The 20,653-nt window shown below is 39.0% G+C and overlaps 1 protein-coding gene across 2 annotated transcripts in view; it reads left to right on the plus strand.

Annotated features, from left to right (window-relative positions):
- NOTCH2 (notch receptor 2) overlaps positions 1–20,653 on the plus strand; it is a 157,803-nt gene that overhangs the window by 102,249 nt on the left and 34,901 nt on the right. The window contains exons 11-17 of one of the 2 annotated variants that reach the window (XM_079140190.1): positions 1,026–1,259; positions 4,919–5,029; positions 9,466–9,658; positions 10,949–11,094; positions 13,127–13,240; positions 16,099–16,218; positions 16,641–16,793. In XM_079140190.1, the coding sequence (XP_078996316.1) occupies positions 1,026–1,259; positions 4,919–5,029; positions 9,466–9,658; positions 10,949–11,094; positions 13,127–13,240; positions 16,099–16,218; positions 16,641–16,793 (1,071 nt within the window). The other variant, XM_079140191.1, reaches the window with a different exon arrangement.

The raw sequence follows: 20,653 nt of genomic DNA on the forward strand, positions 1-20,653 counted from the left end.
CAAAAGTCATGCACAGTGTTAACTATATTCATATTAGACCTCCTTTGATGAGACCAATTCCAACAAGCCACTGAACTTCCTTTTCTTTTATAATCTATTGTCTTTCATTGGAGAAACTCCAGGATTTTTCCTCTTGGTGCACCTAAGCTTCACTGGAGAGAAGTTAAAAATCGCTTTTTTGTGGGGAGGTGGGGGTTACCCAGTGGCACTTAACCACTGAGCCATATCTCCAGCCCTTTATTTTGTTTTTTATTTTGAGGGAGGGGCTTACTAAGTTGCTTAGGTTCTTGCTAAGTTACTGAGGCAGGCTTTGAATTAGTGATCCTTCTGCCTCAGACTCCTGGGACCTTGGGATTACAGGCGTGTACTACCATACCCAACTTGGATGTACTTTTTTAAAGGAGGATAGGTCTCAGAGTCTGTTGGGAAGGGGAAGAGGTGAGTGTGTCCAAGTCTTGAAAGTAGGAACACCCTTTTTCACTTATATGCTCATAATTGTTACACTTGTTTTATTCAACAAGTATTTATTAAAAGTCTCATATATATGCTTAATACTTTGGAAGGGGTGAAGCAGAATAAAGTTCTCTATCCTTCAAAGTCAGAAAGTGAGAATTGGGAACACCAGGTGAATGAAACGATTAATCAGTACCTATGTTTTAGTTTTGGGAGAAAAATAAATCAGATGTTAAATTAAAAAAAAGAAAGAAAGAAAAAGTCAAGAGCAGCTTCCTCTGAAGCCCAGTAAGATAGGGGAGGCTGAGGTTAAAGCCTCTTTGCAGTGAAACAAGTGATTGGTCTCAAAGATGCCTTAGTCCTGCAGATCTTATGCTGATCTTTATTTTGGGCACAGCTCTCCAGGCTTGCTTTCTAAATCAAAACAATCAACCAGTTCCCACTGCTGAAAACCAGTAGTCAGATTCATTCAGATGTGGAATGTGTAGGGTGAATGGATTAATTGCCCTTAGGTTCAGTTGTGTAGTGTCTGCCTTGGCTTTGAAGACTCCTTGGTAAAATTCTTTCCCAAGGTTTCACTGGTGTGTTGTGTGAGGAAAACATCGACAACTGTGACCCTGATCCTTGCCACCATGGCCAGTGCCAGGATGGGATTGATTCCTACACTTGCATCTGCAACCCTGGGTACATGGGTGCCATCTGCAGTGACCAAATTGATGAGTGTTATAGCAGCCCTTGCTTGAATGATGGGCGCTGCATCGACCTGGTGAATGGCTACCAGTGCAACTGCCAGCCGGGCACATCAGGTAAGCCTGCTCTGGTTATGTGGGGTTGGGGTTTGTCATTTCTTAACACAATTTACACAGATATCTACAATTTTCTTGACATTTGCACAGATAACTAAAAAATATTCCCAATTCTGAGAGGCATAGCCAAAGCCACAAACATAAATACTTCCAAGGGAGAGGGTTCTACCTAGTGGGAGAGTTAGAGTCCATAACTGTGCCAATCCAATGATTTTTGTGGGTGCGTTTTTCATTAAATGGAGACATATCACTTCAAAGTGCAAGATTATTATTAAAATTTAAAAGTGCCTTGTCTTTTTCACTTGATGAATTTTTTTTTTTCTTTAAGTCCCTTTTACCCAGATTTGCCTGCTTTTCTTCCATCTTCCCCTCCTTCCTTCCTTCCTTCCATTCACCTCTTTTCCCATCCATAGTCCAGTCTCTTTAATTTTGATGGTTTTCTTTTGTTGCTTATGTCTGCTGGGTCTTTAGACATTGGGGGGACTCTAACAGAGAAGAGCCACCTTGTTACACATCACAGTAATTGTGAAGATGGGCAGACACCACTGTCTCTCCCTACAGTTCCGTGCTGTTCCCTGACGGCTGCTTGGTAGGTGGAGGTCCTGCTGCTCATTCCAAGTGGGAGTTGGAGTTGTTTTCTCCAAGAGCACATTTCACAAGTTTCACTGGCTTCTCTTTTACATATTATAGGAACTCTTATGGACACAACTGTGATTAACAGAGAGGTACTAAGCCCCAGATCAAAGGAAAATATATTAGTAGAAGATTAACCAGTGTGTGCCTTTGCTAGAAGAAAAACTGCCAATATCAGGGGAGATTTATTGAGTGCTCATCCTGGACTTAAGGAAAGTGGTCTCTGTAGGGGGCAGAGGTAGGGGATATGCTTAGCTGCCCTCATATTATGGTGTTATTTCCAAATCCATTTCTTCAAACTTGTCAAAGGCCCTGGTCTTCATCCAGGACCTCACACATGCCAAGTTTGAAAACAAAGTCCTTTTTGACTTGCCTGAGCATAAGAAACACATCCCATGCCTTCAGAGCTGAAAAGGCCTGCCCCTCCCCAGTTTTAGATAAGTCCCTTAAAGGGCTGAATAGATCTTTGTGAAACCTTCTGAAAGCACTTTGCTCCAGGGCTGGTCCCCAGACATGAGAATTGCTGGATGAAAAGAAATCTGAGAGATTTACCAGCACCTGCATGGCCTCCTTTAGAATGGAGGTGCTGCTGTTGGGCCTTGCTGTCATTCTTGTTATAACAGACATTCTGGGAACCTGGGTGAGAGGTGGGTTGAGGAGTGCTTTGTTTCCTGTGGGATTACATCATTATGCCAGGAGGCATCAGGTGTGTTTCCTGGGGAGGAGAGAGAGAACATGGTTTAAGTAATTGTCACTGAGAGGCAAGGGGTAAATATGAGTGGTCTGCAGTAGGAAGCATGGAAAGGAGAAGGTCCCAGGGCCCTGCCAAATCCATTCCTGCAGTTAGAAAAATTCAAGCAAAGAACTGCCAGCAACATAAAGAAATGTTGGTCTACAGACCAATGGTTATATAGAGAAAGAGCTGGCATGTGCCAGGGACCTGCTTGGATAGTGCATTAAATAAGGCATTATGAATATACTCTTTTCCTAGAGTAAGAATCCCAGTCCATTATTGAATGTTCTGTGTTGGTGGTTTGGTGCTGGAATGGGGTCTGGATGGAAGGGATGTGTTACATCTTGCTAACTGTAGTTGCAGTAGTCAACCTGCTGGGTTCTTAAAGGGAGAGAGACTATTTGGAGTAGCTTTCAGTGCCTTCTTTTATCTGTGCTATTATGATGATAAACTGTTTTGAGTCATTAGTTTCTGTGGATTTCGGGAAACAAAATTCAACTTGAGCTAGCTTAAAGAATCATGAACAAACTACAAAACAATTTTTAGTGAAGGCTCACAGAAGCCTCTTATTGATAGATTCCTAGCAAGAATGAAATTATTGGGCTGTAGGGAAAATGGCACAAAGAAGACATTTTATAGATCAGTGGTCACATTTCCACATAGAAGCTCTTTGGCCTAGCTTGATGCAGGTGTCAGTTCCTACTCAGGTAAACTATGGTCCTGGGGCTAGAGCTACATTGGATTAAAGGGCTTCATGGGGCAAGGGCAAAGATGGGTTGTTTGTCAAGGGCTAGACGAGGGTTAGATATCTCTTACGTGTGTAACTTGTATGTGGGATATGGAAATCCTTTTCTCATTTATGGCTAGTGAGGCATGAGAACCTCTTTAACATAGAAAGACAATGTGGCATACTGGAAAGAGCACAGAGCTGTGGAACCAGAAGACAAGGCCACGTCTGTCCTGCCTCACTGGTGCTGGACAGTCAGCAATGCCATCTGTAAAATAATATAACATTGCTGGGTTTACAGCTTGGCTGAGAAGATTAGCAAAAAAATCACAAAAACTGCAAGGCCAACTGCTTTGCACACAATGGCCCAACAAATTTTTAATGCCATAGTAATTACTAATAAAAATAATACAATTTGTGAGTGAATCAAAATTTTTAGGAAATTTTGTCCTAGAAATTGTTTGTATCTTTATTGTGTGTTTTAATTCTTAGACTGTTTTTACTACCCACATATTCTTCTGTGATAACTCAGAAAACATCATTAAATCCATGTTAAATAAATAGTGAGATATCATGAGTGTTAAATTACATTACCACTACAATACCATGGTAACACTAATGATTGATATAAACTTATTATTCCATTATCCATATCTACAACCAAGCCTGTGTCAACATAGCTAATCCCTTCTGTTCATCTGTGGAACAGATCAGAAGTAAGGCAGTGCAACACCGTAGGAAATTCTACACCTGTTTAAAGATCCTTCTGAGCTTTAGCTCTTAGCACTGATGGTCAGTGTCAAGCTTAAGGTGATAGTTACAAGTTCTAAATTCTAATTTTGGTTTCTAAAGCTCAAATTTTATTTTCAACATGAAGTACTGTTGTCAGTTGTTTCCCTCAAAATGACAGGTTTATTTCTTTCACCCAATATTTGATAAGCACTCAAGTCTGACTAACTTTGGCTTATCTGTCAGTTGTTCTTTCAACTACATGGGGTTTCATGTAGAAAGCAGCTATTTCAGTTCACAACTCAAGCAGTTGCCTGACTGCTTCTCCTGACATAGTGTTCACACTTGCATACACAGAAGCTCTTCTGTGCTTCCCCTTTTATCACTCGTAAAAGGAGAGGTACCTTTGAGGTTCGAGATTTAATAAAGTTATGGCCAACGCCTCTTTGCCAAAGCCATTCGTAGGTGAACTAGCTCTTATATTTATTTAACTGTGGGAAGCATGGATGTGAAGATACAGTAACTGCTAGCACAGTTTGGTTCCACTGCCTGATTCCTGCCACATGCCAACATTTTTATACTCGTTGCCTTTGCAAACATCAGTGTGAATATCAACACAGTAAAAAAGGCAAATAATGGCTTCATATGAGTAATAAAATCCTTCTGACCTCAAGGTCTTCCTGAAAGAATCTGCAGACTATACTTTGAGAAGTGCTACTGTGTTCTATCCAGTGCTGCCTGTATTCTATTTATACTTCTTACTCCACAGCATCACAGGCAAAAGCTGGGTTACGTCTGTGATAATGTGGAATGATTTCTCTTTGATTCTCTTTTTAGGAGTTAATTGTGAAATCAATTTTGATGACTGTGCTAGCAATCCTTGTGTCCACGGAGCTTGTATGGATGGCATCAATCGTTACAGTTGTGTCTGCTTGCCAGGATTCACAGGTAATGCTTCATGCACTTCTTCCCCATCACTTTGGGAAAATGGGACATCTGAGGGAGAATTACTTTTCAAATGTCTCCTGTTTCTTCCTCTTTCTGGAAGGTTTGAAATCTGCTTCTATACTTCTCTGATCCAGTTTTCTGCTCATAAATCTTGCTTAAACTGAAACATGCCACGTTTCATTTATTAGGGTTTTTCTACCATGTGTTTCTTGCTACCTGAGAAGACTTCCTGGACAGACCATAAGTCTCCATTACTGTGCTTGAGTTAAGTTGCCTCCAAAGCCACTTTTATTTTCCTGCAGGCATAGTCAGTACTTTCTGTAAAACCATACCTGAAATAAACTAGCATGAAAACACTAACTTTTTGTCTCATGTTCTTCCTCTTTTGGGAGACTGTTAAATGAATTTGTAATTTGAGGGGAACACCTTAATTTACCTGCATGAGCAAGATCTTTCTGTCCAGGAGGAAGATAATGTCTAAGATAGTTTAGCAAGTCATTCTTACTACAGCACAGATAGTTAGAACACCAGCACGTGCAAACCCGTGCACTCCCGCACATCCATGCATCTCTCTCCTTTTTCCTTGTTAATATTGTCTTTCCTTTTACCTTCCTATAAAAAGTTCCAGAGGCTACTGAGGAAATCTGGGCCCTCAATGACACCTCAGTCTGCTACAGGCACCATCAGAGGAATTCACAGTGCATTCTGTTCTTTCCAGTCAGTGCCACATACAAGCAGGTGCTAACGTAATACCCTTTAATGATGACCATATGGTCATTGGCACTTCAGGTGAGAGAAGGCAGCCAGAGCCAAATGAAGAGAATGTCTGCTATTGCCGTGCGTTCTCTAGTTCATAAGCAATCCTCCTGCTTTGTATGACTGTGGTTGATAGACAGGAATGTTTGCGACTGCAGTGGTATCAGTGATTTCTTTTCATTAGAACATCACTGAGAAACCAAGATCCTGCACTACTGAGGTGGCCTGATGAACTTGTGCATCCTGAAAACTGTCACTCCATTATTAGGTGGCAGCCAACAGAATGCATGGAAATCCCTATTATTAGGATAATGGTGCACTGTTGTTAAATGGGTAATATGAAGAAAACAGCTAGCACATATTTTTAGCTATGCACTAAATTAAGTGCCAAGTCACAGTTGTCACAGCTGTTTTCGTTCCGGTGGTATTGATGAGAAATCCAGAGCTTAGAGAGGTGAAGTGATGTTATCAGTGTACTAGGATTCTACCTGAGAGCTGACCCCAGAACCCAGACCAATTCCCACCACACTGCATGTCACAGTAGGTGCTGTCTGGTGTGGTTAATTTGTGGACTTATGTAAGGCTTACTTATTTAGTTTTCTCAAATGTCAGTGAATCATATTCTTTCTCCTTTAAACATTCAGCAACTCAGCAAGGTCAGGGAAGGGGGGCATAGGGCTAAAAATATTCTAAAATAAACTTAAGGTGAAGCATGAAACTGCATAACCAAGAAATGGAATGTTTTGGTTACTGGGTGGTGCCCTGTTCTTGGAACTGTTTTCTGTGTCTGAAATTTTTTTTGTAAAAATCAGATGCTGAAAATATCTTAAGATGACTGTGGTATATACTCATGAGTGGTAAATGTGAAGTGTTTTATTCTCTCCCCTGTTTTAATTTTACACTTTCCCCCTCCTATTTTAATAACAGCTTGGAAAGCTTGGAAAACTGTTATTAAAAGCTGATTTTTTTTTCTTTTGTAAGACTAAGTTCTCAGTTTTCCTAGGACTTCTTGATACTTTTGAATACATGAGAGAAAGAAAGGAATCTTGTGGATAATCCTGTGAACTACTTTTCAGTTTTAAAAAGTACCACCACATCCATTATCTTCTTGAATTCTCAAGTAGTCCAGAAAGGAAGTTCTGCCATCCTCATTTAATAAATAAGGCAGCTGAGAGACAGAGCTTGATATGTCCATGTCCTCAGCTAGTGAGTCACAGAGAGGACCGTGAATTCATAGAAGGCCAGAAACTTCCTTTTATTATCCTTCTAGCAGTATCTAGCACAGAGAAACAATCAGTAAATGTTGCTGGATGAATGAATTGAGTGAATTGGACTCAAAATAAGGCACTTCTGCTATTCAACCCAGACCCTAAAGCCTGGACTATACCATGCTGTCACTCATTAAACACCAATTCATTGAGAATTCATTGAGTACCTACCAAATAGGAAAGACAGGGTAACTTCTCATTTCAATAATTGCTGAGCGCCATATCAGACATGACTTGCATTGAGTATTTTTGATGCCCAGTGGATATTCCATGAAGGCAGGACCTTTCTGGTGGGGCTGCTGCCAATCCACACAGAAGACTGCATGACAAGCCACTTAAAACTCTCATATGATGGCTTGAAATTTTTTTCTGGGAAGAATTTCAAAGCAAATGAAGGCTGGGGATGTAGCTCAGTGGTAGAATATTTACCTAGCATGTTCAAGGCCCCAAGTTTGACCAGCACTGTAAAGAATAAAAGAGGGAGAGGAAAGAGAGGGCAGAGGAGAAGAGGAACTCAAAAGGCTGAGGTGGAAGGATCACTTGAGCCCAGAATTTGAACACCAGCCTGGATTGCATAGTGAGACCTCATCTCTCAACAAAATAAAACAAAGCAAAAACAAAAACAGAAAAACAAATGAAGAAAACTTGAGAGCATCTGTGTAGATACTTCCCAGGACCACAAGTGGAAAGGCTGTTTCCTCTCATACTCCACTAGTTTATAGGCCTGGGACAGCCCAGCAGTTGAAGAACTGTGGTTCATATTTTGATGCCAGTGGCAAACATCTCAAAGAATCGGTGGTCAAGGCCAAGGAAATATCATTTTAAAACAAGTTATTAATAAAACACTTAGAGAAAAATAGCAACCACTTCCAGATTATGGGTCTTCACCACAAGAACCACCAATAATGGTGTAGAGAGCAACAGAAAGTGAAAAAATGTTAATACCCATACTTTAAAGGGTGTGTGTCTATTTCATTTGGAATTTCCTGTTCTAAATGCAGGGTTGCTCTTTCTTAAATTTAAAAAAAAATGCATATTTTTTATCTGAGTCAGAACATTGTATTCTTTGTAATTTATACGTTCCTTCATGGCAGTTGCTTGATTTCATTCATTTACAGAATTATGGGCAATTTTTAAATTTCATATCATTTCAGAATATATAGTCAAATCTCTAAAAAATTATTGTAAATTTAACAAATAAAAAACTTGCATAACTGGTTTATTGTCACTGTTCACCAGAATGACAGCAAAGAACTAGGCTTCTTTTCAAAGTTCAATCTTGACTCTGGCTTGGAAGAAGAACACACTCACTTCAGTTTCATGTACTCCCAGCATCAACATTATTAAAAGAATGAAAAGTATAATTGTTTGGTGTAGAATTTCTCAAAACCTAGTGTTTGAACCACTGCATGTTTTAAAAATGTAACTGTTGGGCCCCACCCATCACAATATATGCAGTAGGGCTTAAGGATCTCATTTCAAGAAAGAACTTTAAGTGGCTATTTTGCACATTGAAGTTTGAGAACCACTGTCTAGACTGAGAGATAATATTGTTTTCTCAGTTTTTAGGGGGCCATAAAATTATGCTTAGAGACTGTACTTTCTGAGGCAGAAAATGGATTAAATGAAACTCTTGGACTGGGACCATAGCTTAGTGGTAGAGCACTTGCCTAGTATGTGTAAGACACTGGGTTCAATCCTCAGCATCACATAAAATAAGTAAATAAAATAAAGGTATTGTGTCCATCTACAACTAAAAAAATATTTTTTTAAATGAAACTCTTAAGAATGAAAACAAAATGCCTTTCTTTTAAATCAGTTCATTAAGCTAAGTTAACAGTCATTGACTAAGCATTCCAGTTAATTGCAGTTCACCATAGGTAGACATGGAAGAGGTTGACTAACTGCAAAGTGAATTAGTGGTAAGCTAGCAGAAAGCATATTCCATAAGGCTTATGGTAGTATACTCACAGCAGGAGCAGTTTTTGCTGACATTTGAGGTTCTCTTTGAAACCATGTGAAGTTTCCTATTTCTGAGATGAAAGAGAAAGAAATATGAGTCAAGAATGCTACAGCACCATTCTGGTGTTCTGTTAACTTTTCTTCATTATCAAATGCCAGTGTTCCCTGTACTGCCTTGCATGGCATTAAGTACTTCTGAGTTTCTCATTCCTTAAATGTTTAATTGGTACAGTTATAATTATACACAATAGTGGGATTAATTGTTACACATGCATACATGAAGCAATTAGGTCAACTCCATTTTCCAGTAACTTATTCCTTAAAACTTGACATTTAGTGTCCCAAGGCATCTCATAGCCTGTGCACATGAAGAGTGTCAACCTGTCTCTCAGTTCTGGATCTGTTCCCTGAGCATCTGGGATTTGAGTAACAGCACCCCCTTCTCTGCAGGACAGAGATGTAACATTGACATCGATGAGTGTGCCTCCAATCCCTGTCGCAAGGGTGCAACGTGCATCAACGATGTGAATGGGTTCCGCTGCATGTGCCCAGAGGGTCCCCATCATCCTAGCTGCTACTCTCAGGTGAATGAGTGCCTGAGCAGTCCCTGCATCCACGGCAACTGTACCGGGGGCCTCACTGGGTGAGTCGATGCCATATGTTGGCAGGTTTCTGTTGACCTGTGTCAAGCTAGTTGACTTCTGGTACTGGCGATAGCCTGAAGAAGTCAATTGGGTACTTGACCTGCAATTTGGCTGAAGGTTTTGGAAATCTGCTGCAAATTTCTAATTTGTCACTTTGTCTGTGGAAGCTGTCCCTACCTTCCATGATGGAGGACCTGGGAAGAGAGTAAGGATTATCTCCTTTACATAAGTAATCAGGAAGGACCTCATGGGAAGAGGTCAGACTATTTCATGAGTCTTTGGCAATTGTGTATTAGAATTTATTACAAGATTGAGTTCTGAGGAATGTTCTAGCCCCATTTTTTAACCACTTTCTAAACACAAATCCAGCTTTGTTTGTCATAGCACTTGTGTGTACTCTGGGGTGGAACTGTTCAACCAACTTTAGATACGGTTCTGATAAAACATTTGCAGTTGGCATGTCCCTTAGAATTGTGTGAATATGTTGGTAATTTTTAGAACCAGAGAGTGACTGTAGGTCCTATGAGATGATCTTGTACTCTTATTGTACTTGCCATAAGACAGGGTTTTAGACATTGCCATTTCCACACTTGCAGCAGGTGAAAAGATGGAGAGTGTTTAAGGAAATAAAATTTCTTTAAAAATGAATTAACATGGTATTCCTGTCTCAGAGTATGGCAGCCTTCAAAATGCCCCCTTCCATCTACCCTTTCCCCACAGATCTTCTGTTAAACATGGCTATCATTTCCTGATAGCACATTCTAAGTAATACTGACGTTCAAGTAGGAGACTATATATTTCGATGCCTTTATTGTGTGCCCTTTCTTGCTCAATACCTGGGTGCTTTCTGAGGCAGAGCCAAGCAGAACTCACATGTAAGGCATCCAGGGAGTTCTTCACCATGTCTTACAATCTCTGCTTCTATCCTATTTCTTGGTGTCTTTTTTGCAACAGAAACTAGAGATCTTAAGGTTTGCTTTACCTTAGATTTATGTGTAAAAAGATAGTGTTTCCTGCAGAGTGGTCCAGTATATGACCAGCCATTGTTTGTGTATGAAATTTACTACAGTTAATTAATTTCACTTGCTTCTTGGGGTTGAGCCAGGGAAGCACCATGTAGGTTCCTTTACTGAACATAACAGATGGGCCCAATGACTCTATGTAGAGTCAGAAGAATGTAAATGAGATTACTTTACTTATGAGCTCCTGTCCCCTCATTTCTTCACCAACTCCTTTATTTCATACTCTGACTGTATTGTACATTTTTTTTTTTTTTGGTCTTCTTTTAGATATAAGTGCCTCTGTGATGCAGGTTGGATTGGCATCAACTGTGAAGTGGACAAAAATGAATGTCTTTCTAACCCATGCCAGAATGGAGGAACTTGTGACAATCTGGTGAATGGATACAGGTGTACTTGCAAGAAGGGCTTTAAAGGTGAAAACAAAAGTACATCTTTTAATGCTTGTTGTTTATCTTATTGCATACTGATTGACTCACTTCTTTCCATTTCTTTTTTCTCATTCATTTCATTTGGCAAACATTGAGAAATTAGCATTTGTGAGGCATTTTGGGGAAAAAAAACTTGTATAGATACAATTTCTACCTTCAGCCTGACAGAGAGGCAGACTGCTAAAACAGTTAATATTTCAGATGCTCAGTTAAGACTCCTCTTACACAGCTTTGAACAAGTGTCTGGTTGTAGGCTTATTGGTCTAGGTTTGGTTCTATGATAATTCAAATCACTCTAGGGAAATAGAATATTTTGCTTACTATATATAGTTAGGGTAACAACATCACAGGCTCAGCTCTGTGTTTGGGACCTTCTCATAAATTCTTTTACACATCAAAATATTCTTACTTAGTGTCTTACTGCGTTTTGGAAAAATGCATAGCAATGAGGATTGTGTAAGATTTTTTTTTTTTTGAGTTGACACTTGTATTTGCACTATTAGTTTTCTCATGGAAACTCATGAGAGATAAAAATATGAATAGATAATTTATATTTATGCTTATATACTCATTCATCAATTTACCCACTCAAAAACTGTGATTAGCTACTGTGATATATCAGTGTGTTTTAGAGCTACTTTATTTGATTACAGGTTAAGTATCCCTAATCCAAAAATCCAAAATACTCCAAAATCTAAGCTTTCTGATCACCAGCATACTACCATAGGTGGAAAATTCCACACCCAACGTCTCATATGACAGGTCAAAGACAAAATACAGGTTCACTGGAAGTATTGTATGGAATTATCTTCAGGCTATGTATGTAGATGAAATATAAACAAATTTTTTGTTTAGACTTGAGTTCTAACTCATTATCTATATGCAAGTATCCAAAACCCAAAAAAAAAAAAAAAAAAAAAAATCCAAATTCTGAAATAATTCTAGCATCAGGCATTTTAGATGATACTGAAACCTGTACCTAAAATTTTTCTGAGACCAACTTCAGTCATTCATTGTCTGATATATTACATTACATTTGCAAAGACATTTGTAGATACAAAAGCACCTTTCTTTATCTCATTGAGACATGTTTATCAATGAGCAAATTAAAAATCAAAATATAAAATCCATGGGCCTGGGATTGTGGCTCAGTGGTAGAGCACTTGCCTAGCAGGTGTGAGACACTGGGTTCCATCCTGAGCACCACCTAGAAATAAATGAATAAAATAGAGATCTATCAACATCTAAAACAAATTATTTTTTAATTTAAAAAAATGTAAAATCCAACTTCTTATGCCCAGTTAGTAGTAGAGTACAATTGAGCCCAGTTCTCTATACGTCTAGATCATCAATTTCTTCTTTACAGTGCTATAGTTTCTCTATTTTCTGTGTGAAACCTTACCAAAGATGCAAAAGGTAGGCAACATTGGGTACTATCCTGTCTCCACTATCTTTCCTTACTTTTCTTTATATTTTTGGTGGGAGTAAGTGTCATGCTTTGAATCAACAGTTTATGACTTCTGTAAGCACCCCATCGATGGTAGAGAATGTGCAAGTGAGAGTGGGCATAAATCAGAGGCTTTAATCATGTATGCAAAAACATTTTTCTTTTTCCTGAACAGAAACTTTGCATAAAAAAGGTCCTATTTTTAGATCAGGTAACACACTTTTCACTCTCAGTGAGCATCTTGGTCCATCATTAAGAAACTACTTATAATTGGAGCAGCATTAGGCTCTCAGGCCATGAGAATAGACTGTTCTTCCTTCATCTTTTTGACTGATTGATTGTTTACTGACTGACTGTATGTCAGGGACTCATGACCAAATGAATGAGCAGGTGTTCCAGTGACCTGAAGCAATGATTGTAATTTATCCATTTTAGTGTTTCCTGCAGAGTGACCCAATATATGATGAGGTGTTTAATTTTTACCACCAAGAGAACTGGCTGGTCATTGAGGTAAAGAGGAGGCTGACACATGTTTCACTGTGTGTGTGTTTTTCCCTTTTTCTGCCTAAGGTCACAACTGCCAGGTGAATATTGATGAGTGTGCTTCAAATCCTTGTCTGAACCAGGGGACCTGCTTTGATGATGTTAGTGGCTATACTTGCCACTGTGTGCTGCCCTACACAGGTGGGTGCTGCAGGTGCCTGTGGGAGCAGAGGGGTTGCTTGGCCACGCCAGGTCAGTGTGCATGTGAGCCTCAGTGAGGCAGGTCTGTGGGGCCCTGAGGCAGCTCTGAGGAATCACTGCCTGGCTGTCCTTATGCCCTCACTGACTGCACCCTGAGTTCTAGAAAACATTGTGATGGGGAAATACATTGCTTTTCATCATTCTTTAGTGTTCAGATTTTTAAAAAAGTTATATCTGACTGGAATCTGGTACATAGCTGTTGGGTTATTTCATCATTTGAATGGACCATGTGTTTTGATGAACACTGCTAGACAGACACCATTTTTTGTGTTGTTTTGTTTTTGTTTTATTTTGTTTTATACTGGATTTTGAATTCCAGGGCTTCACACATGCTAGGCAAGTGCTCTGCCACTGAGGTAACATCTATAGTTACCCCAACACTTTCTATTCTTTGGGTTACTTAATCTCGTCATCAGTAATTCTATTAGAATTTTCAGTTTCACAAAGGTAAATAGGAGATAGAAGATTTGCCCATAAATCTCTGAATCTGAAGGTCTTCCTGTTAACTGCCATGCTAGTCCTAACATTCAGACCTCAGTCTCACTCAGAAATATTGCCCCCTGAGTGGCTCTTTCACACAGAGAGGACAAAAGTGTGTTTTCAGTTGACATCAACTGCTCTGTGTTTGGGAAGGTATTTTTGGCACATTGAACATTTCTCCTGTCCCCTCATTGCCATCACATGGTGGTTGCACTTGTATGCCTTGCTCACCTCTTGTCATCCGTTCTCTTCATCCATGAGGCACAGACACGACTGTGGCTTTGCCTGTCTGTGCAGTGGGCACCATGCAGGCAGGAGCGTGCCTGACTTGTCATTCCCTGGGTCTTGGGCTGTTAGCAGCAGAGTTCATGGTGACTGAGCTGTGTAGAGCAGCAGGATGTTCAGGAGCTTAACTGAAAGACTTTACTCTTCTTTATTATCTTTGCCCCTTGGAAGATGTGGTAATATAAAAAAATAGCATTTAACCCACTTGGCTCATAAAATCAAAGTCAAGAGATCCTGTCTTTAGAGAAAGAAAATACAAATCATGTCATTCCAGAGGCATTGTCGATCCCATTTGTTGGTAGCAAAAAGACATCTCTACATGGTGAGATGGCACACACTATTATCCCAGCAGCTTGGGAGGCTGAGGAAGGAGGATCATGAGTTCAAACCCAGCCTCAGGAACTTAGTGAAGCCCTGAACAACTTAGTGAGACCCTCTCTCTAAACAAAATACAAAAATGGCTAGGATATGGCTTAGTGGTTAAGTGTCCCTGGGTTCAATCCCTAGTACCCCCCCACCAAGAAAAAAGACATCTCACAGCCACAGAGACAGAATGGATAGCTGTGGATATACACACGTGTCACCATGCTCCACCACTTTGGGGACTACCTGCTGTGTATCTTAGGTATTCAGCTCATCTGCAGATGATCTGTTTTCTCATTATGCTTTTTATATGCACTGAGAATATTTGGCTATTTGCTGCATATTGATGCATTTTCCTTAGCATCCTTCTTAAAAAAATTTACAGCAGAGAAGTGAATCTGACTGAACAAGTATGCAGATAAGCAGCACAGCTGTGTATGGTTAAAGGTTCTATCTAAGCTTTGTCAAATTTCCCCAGCATATGGGAACCAAGCAGCATTGCTCTCCCTTGTAAGCCACTATTCTCCAACCTTTTAAAAATGGATTAGAGATATTTTGGTGAACATTTAGTGTTTTTTTTTTTTTTTTCTCTGAATACAAAACTGTAGAATGAAGTTCTTAACTTGAGAATGAGAGTTTTAAAAACAATCTCATTCAGCTGGGGATTTAGCTCAGTGGTAGAGTGCTTGCCTGGCATGTGTGAAGTCCTGGATTTGATCCCTGGCACTACAAAAATAAAATAAAATAAAAACCTCATCCCCTATTAATAATTATTATTAGCATTCCTATTTAATTATTTCTTGCTGTGAGTTTATATCTAACATACTAAGGTAGGAAGTAGTGGGCAGATGCCAGTGTCATATTCATACATTGTAAGGAGTCAGCTTGCCTGGCTATCAGAGGTGCTCCACTCTCTCTCCCTCCTCTACAACAGTGCCTGTTAACTTCTGGTTAACCCATTCCCTGGAACAGGTCAGTGGAGGCTGGAGGAGAAGGAGGCCACGCTGTTGCTTCAGTCTGTGAGGCTGAGCTTCAGCATAGCTGAATCTTAGCTATGGAGATGCACAGACTATCTCATCTGATCAATGCAGGTGTCCAGATCCATGGAACCACTTATGATGATAACAGCAAAGGTGGTAGCAGCCCAGCAGTAATTGAGTGTTCTCTCTATGCACCAGGCTATATGCCAATATGGACTTTGTGTTGCATTTTTTCATTTAATCCTCAAAAATTCTCTTATGAATTATGTTTCTTCTCATTCTCTTTTCATTTATGAGTAAGGATCAAAGAAGAGAAATAACTTGTCTAACTTCACAAGTTAGCAATGTTAAACCAAGATTGAAAGGACTAAGAGTCTCTCAGATTTCAAAGGCTCCCCGACTCCAACATGGTTGAATCCATAGGCACACTACCACTGAACTACATGCCCAGTCTTCCTTATTTTTATCTTGAGGCAGGTTCTTGCTAAGTTGTCCAGACTGGCCTTGAACTTGTGATCCTCTTGCCTCCTCGAAAGTTGCAGGAATTGAAGGGGTGCCCCACCACACCCAGCCCACACTCTCTTAATGACTACTTTAGACTTGAAGTCTGAGGACATTCTGAGTGTACTGTTTGGGAAAACTTTATTTTCTTGGCAAGTTCTCCGTCACAAACTGTCATTTGCTTTTCAGGCAAGAATTGTCAAACCGTGTTAGCTCCCTGTTCTCCAAACCCTTGTGAGAATGCTGCTGTTTGTAAAGAGGCACCGAATTTTGAGAGTTACACCTGCTTGTGCGCTCCTGGCTGGCAAGGTAATAACATGAGGGTGGAGGAGCCAAGCATTTGTGTTCTGAACTTTAAAGTGGTCAGTTCAACTCAGATGACATGAAAGACTGATCTTCTAAGGCCCGCCAATCTTTGTGAAGATCTTAAGTCTGCACTGGAGCGGGTAACTGGAATGGGGCAGGAAGCCTTTCCAGTGGTCTTTGGGGCCCTCTAGTGGCTATAAACTCCAACCTGAGACTCTCAAACCTCGAGTTTTCCTACAGAGAATTTTAGCATGATGGTATCAGCCTCTCAGGTATGCAGATGCTTTCCTGGGATTTCCCAAAGCCTGAGATGAACCAGGCCATCTTTGAAGTAGTTTCATCCATCCCACCTAAGTTCAGGCCCCACATAGATTACTGTGGGAATCAGCTTCCAAAGACTGGTGTTTATTGTTCTTTTTTTCTAGGTCAGCGGTGTACGATTGACATTGATGAGTGTGTCTCCAAGCCCTGCATGAACCATGGTCTCTGTCATAACACTCAGGGCAGCTACATGTGCGAGTGTCCTCCAGGGTTCAGTGGTATGGACTGTGAGGAGGACATCGATGACTGCCTTGCTAGTGAGTATGCCAGCCCTAAGGGAGAGGAAATCTCGTAGGGAGGAGAGCAGATGAACTCAGTGGAGGCCATTGCCTTTCTCACTGACATCAACCATGTCAGTCATTTACTGAATATTTTTAGCATTGTCATTTTAACATATGCTTTTTTAAAAATTTTTTTTGTAGTTGTAGATGGATAGAATGCCTTTATTTTATTTGTTTATTTTTATGGTGCTGAGGATCAAACCCAGTGCCTCACACATGCTAGGCAAGCACTCTGCCACTGAGCTACAGCCCCAGACCCTTAACATAATCTTTAGAAGCTAGTGTCTTTAGGAATCAAACAAAGGAATTTCTTTTAAGCATTTTTCTATGATGTTTTGAATATTGACAAAATGGAAACAATACTATGGTATTTTCCATATACATATTTCTGAATGATAATTAACATACAATAAACTGCAAATATTTTAAGTGTATATTTTATCAAATTTTGGCATATGATAATAAAAACCATCATTAACGATAATATTCTGATTTGTCCCTCTAAATATATTCCTTTGTAATTTAGTCCCTCTACTTTCTTATCCCATGCAACCACAGATCTACTTTGTCACTGTAGAAAATTGGCATATTTTACCATTTTATATACATGCAACCATATAAGCATACTTTTTGTTTAGAAATTTTGACTTGTTTCAGTGAATAGAATATTTGAGACTTGTCTGTGTTATTCACAATAATAGTCTATTCTGCTTTATCGATGAGTAGTATTCCAGTAAATGGATATATAGAGTATCCCTTACCTGAGGTGCTTGAGATCAGAAGTGTTTCAGAGGGGTGAGGGTGTAACTCAGCATGTGTGAGGCTCTCAGTTTAATCCCCAGCACTGCCAAAAAAAAAAAAAGGCAGACGTGTTTGAGATTTCATTTTTTTTTTTTTTTGTATTTTGGAATATATTTATATATACAACGAGATATCTTATGGTTGAAACATAAAACTTATTTACTTTTTCATACATACCTTATATGCATAGCCTGAAGGTTATGTTTTTAGTGCACCTGTATTTTGACTGCTACCTGTCACATGAGGTCATGTGTAATTTTCCACTTGTGGCATCATGTTGGTTCTCAAAAAGTTTTGGATTTTGGAGCATTTTAAATTTTAAGATTTGGGATTCTCAGCATGTACTTCAGTTTACTGTCTGATGGCCATTTTTCTTTTCCCTATTTGAGGTAATTAAAAATAAAGTTACTGTGAATGAATCTGTATAGATAAATGATTTCATATGGTTATATATGGTTTCTCTTTAGTACATACCTAGGAGTATAATGCATGATAAGCATTATGTTCAATTTTAAAGAAATTGTCAAGTATTTTCCAACTTGGTTTATACTATTATTCCCAAACAAGGCATGGAATGGAATTTTCTTTCTGGCAAAGTGCTTTTTTGTTTGTTTGGGGTGGTGGGTACTAGAAATTGAACCCAGGGCACTTTGTCACTGAGCTACATTCCCAGCCCTTTTTATTTTTTATTTATTTTATATTTTGAAACAAGGTCTAGCTAAGTTGCTTAGGGCATCCCTAAATTGCTGAGCCTGGCCTGGAATTGCAATCCTCCTATCTCAGCCTCCTAAGTTGCTAGGATTACAGGCATGTGCCATCATGCCCAGCTCTGGCAAAGTTTCTAACTACAAATTTAATTGTTTTTAGTACAAGTAGTACTATACAGGCTTTTTGATTAAGCCTTGGTAAAATGTGCTTTTTAAAGAATTAGAATTAGTCTAATTTAAATAAGTTGCTAAATATGTTAGCATAGAGTCATTCATAGTATTTCCTAATAATTATTAAACTTTTAGTGTTCTTAAGATCCGTGGACAATGAGTTTGGAGCTGGCAGTGCCAGGATAAATCAGATCTAGTCACAGCCTTTATGAAGCTCATTTACTAGGGAAGAAAGACATGCAGACAAATAATATTTACACTTTGTGGCAAATAGTGGAAAAAAATATGTCCAAGGGACAATTAATGGAGAAATTAGAGAATGGGATCAAACTATTTGGATGCCTGTCTCACATTAACTGTTAAATAAATATTCAGTACTTAAATTTTCTTTCTTACATGAAGTGGGACCAGCACTATTTACAAGGAGTTTGAAACAATTCAATAAATTATTGTGAGTTTCTTGTAGGAGTCACTGGAAATTATCATATTGTGTACTGAGGTTAAGAAAGGATAACATAATTTTTACAGTTGCTCTAATTGTAATTAGACTCAGTCATTAGTTTAAAAGAAATATGAGGTATTTTACATGTTCCATATATAAGGGGCCATTTTACTCTTTACTTCAGTGTTTAGTTTTCATTTTAAGTGTATGACTAGCTTTGCAATCATATTTTTATAAGGTTCTTAAGAGCAGTAACTCTATCTTGATTTCCTTATTTTGATTTGCATGCTCTCTGTATTGTGGAGAGCCTTGGCATGATAGTAGCTCAAATTTTGTTGATTGATTTCTTTTCTTTTTTCTTTGTTGTTTTTAGATTCACATGACAGTAGGGTGTATTCTGACATATTATACATAGGTGGAGTGCAACTCATTTTGATTAGGACCCCATTATTCTGGTTGTACATGATGTGGAGTTATACTGGTCATGTATTCATATGTGAACATAGGAAAGTTATTTCCAGTTCATTCCACTGTCTTTCCTGTTCCCATCCCACTTCCCCTCCCTTCATTTCCCTTTGTCTAATCCTATGGACTTTTATTCTTCCCCTCCTCACTCTCCCTTGTTATGGGTTAACATCCACATATCAGAGAGAACATTTGGCCTTTGGTTTTCTGGGATTGGATTATTTCACTTAGCATGATATCCTCCAGTTCCATCCATTTACCTGCAAATACCAAAGTTTCATTCTTCTTTAAGGATGAGCAACATTCCATTGAGTATAGGTACCACATTTTCTTTATCCATTCATCAGTTGAGTGGCATCTAGGTTGGTTCCATAGCTTGGCTAGTGTGAATTGAGCTGCTATAAACATTGATGTGGCTGTGTCATCGTAGTATGCTGATTTTAAATCCTTTGGGTATAAACCAAGGAGTGGGATAGCTGGGTCAAATGGTTCCATTCCAAGTTTTCTGAGGAATCTCCATACTGCTTTCCAGAGTGGTTGCACCAATTTGCAGTCCCACCAGCAATGTATGAGTGTACCTTTTTCCCAACATCCTCACCAACATTTATTGTTACTGATAATTCTCAATAATTGCCATTCTGATTGGAGTGATGTTGAGCTTTTTTTTCATATATTTTTTGACCATTCATATTTCTTCTTCTGTGAAGTACCTGTTCAGTTCCTTTGCCCATTTATTGATTGGAGTATTTGTTTTTTTGGTGTTAAGATTTTTGAGTTCTTTGTATATCCTGGAGATTAATGATGTATCTGAGGTGCAGGTAGAAAAGATTTTCTCCCATTCTGTAGATTCTCGGTCCACGAAGAAGCTTTTTAGTTTGAATCCATCCCATTTATTAATTCTTGATTTTACTTCTTGGGCTTTAGGAGTCTTATTAAGGAAGTTTGTTTCTGAGCTGACATGATGAAGAATTGGGACTTAAGAATCAATCTCACAAAAGAGGTGAAAGACCTCTACAATGAAAACTACAGAGCACTCAAGAAAGAAATTAAAGACCTTAAGAAATGGAAATATCTCCCATGTTCTTTGATAGGCATAATTAATATTGTCAAAATGGCCATACTACCAAAAGTGCTATACAGACTGAATGCACTTCCCATTAAAATTCTAGTGACATTCTTCATAGAAATAGAAAAAGCAGTCATGAAATTTATTTGGAAAACCAAGAGACCCAGAATATCCAAAACAATCC

The sequence above is a fragment of the Sciurus vulgaris genome (genome assembly GCF_902686455.1).
Source record: "Sciurus vulgaris genome assembly, chromosome: 1".
NCBI lineage: Eukaryota > Metazoa > Chordata > Mammalia > Rodentia > Sciuridae > Sciurus > Sciurus vulgaris.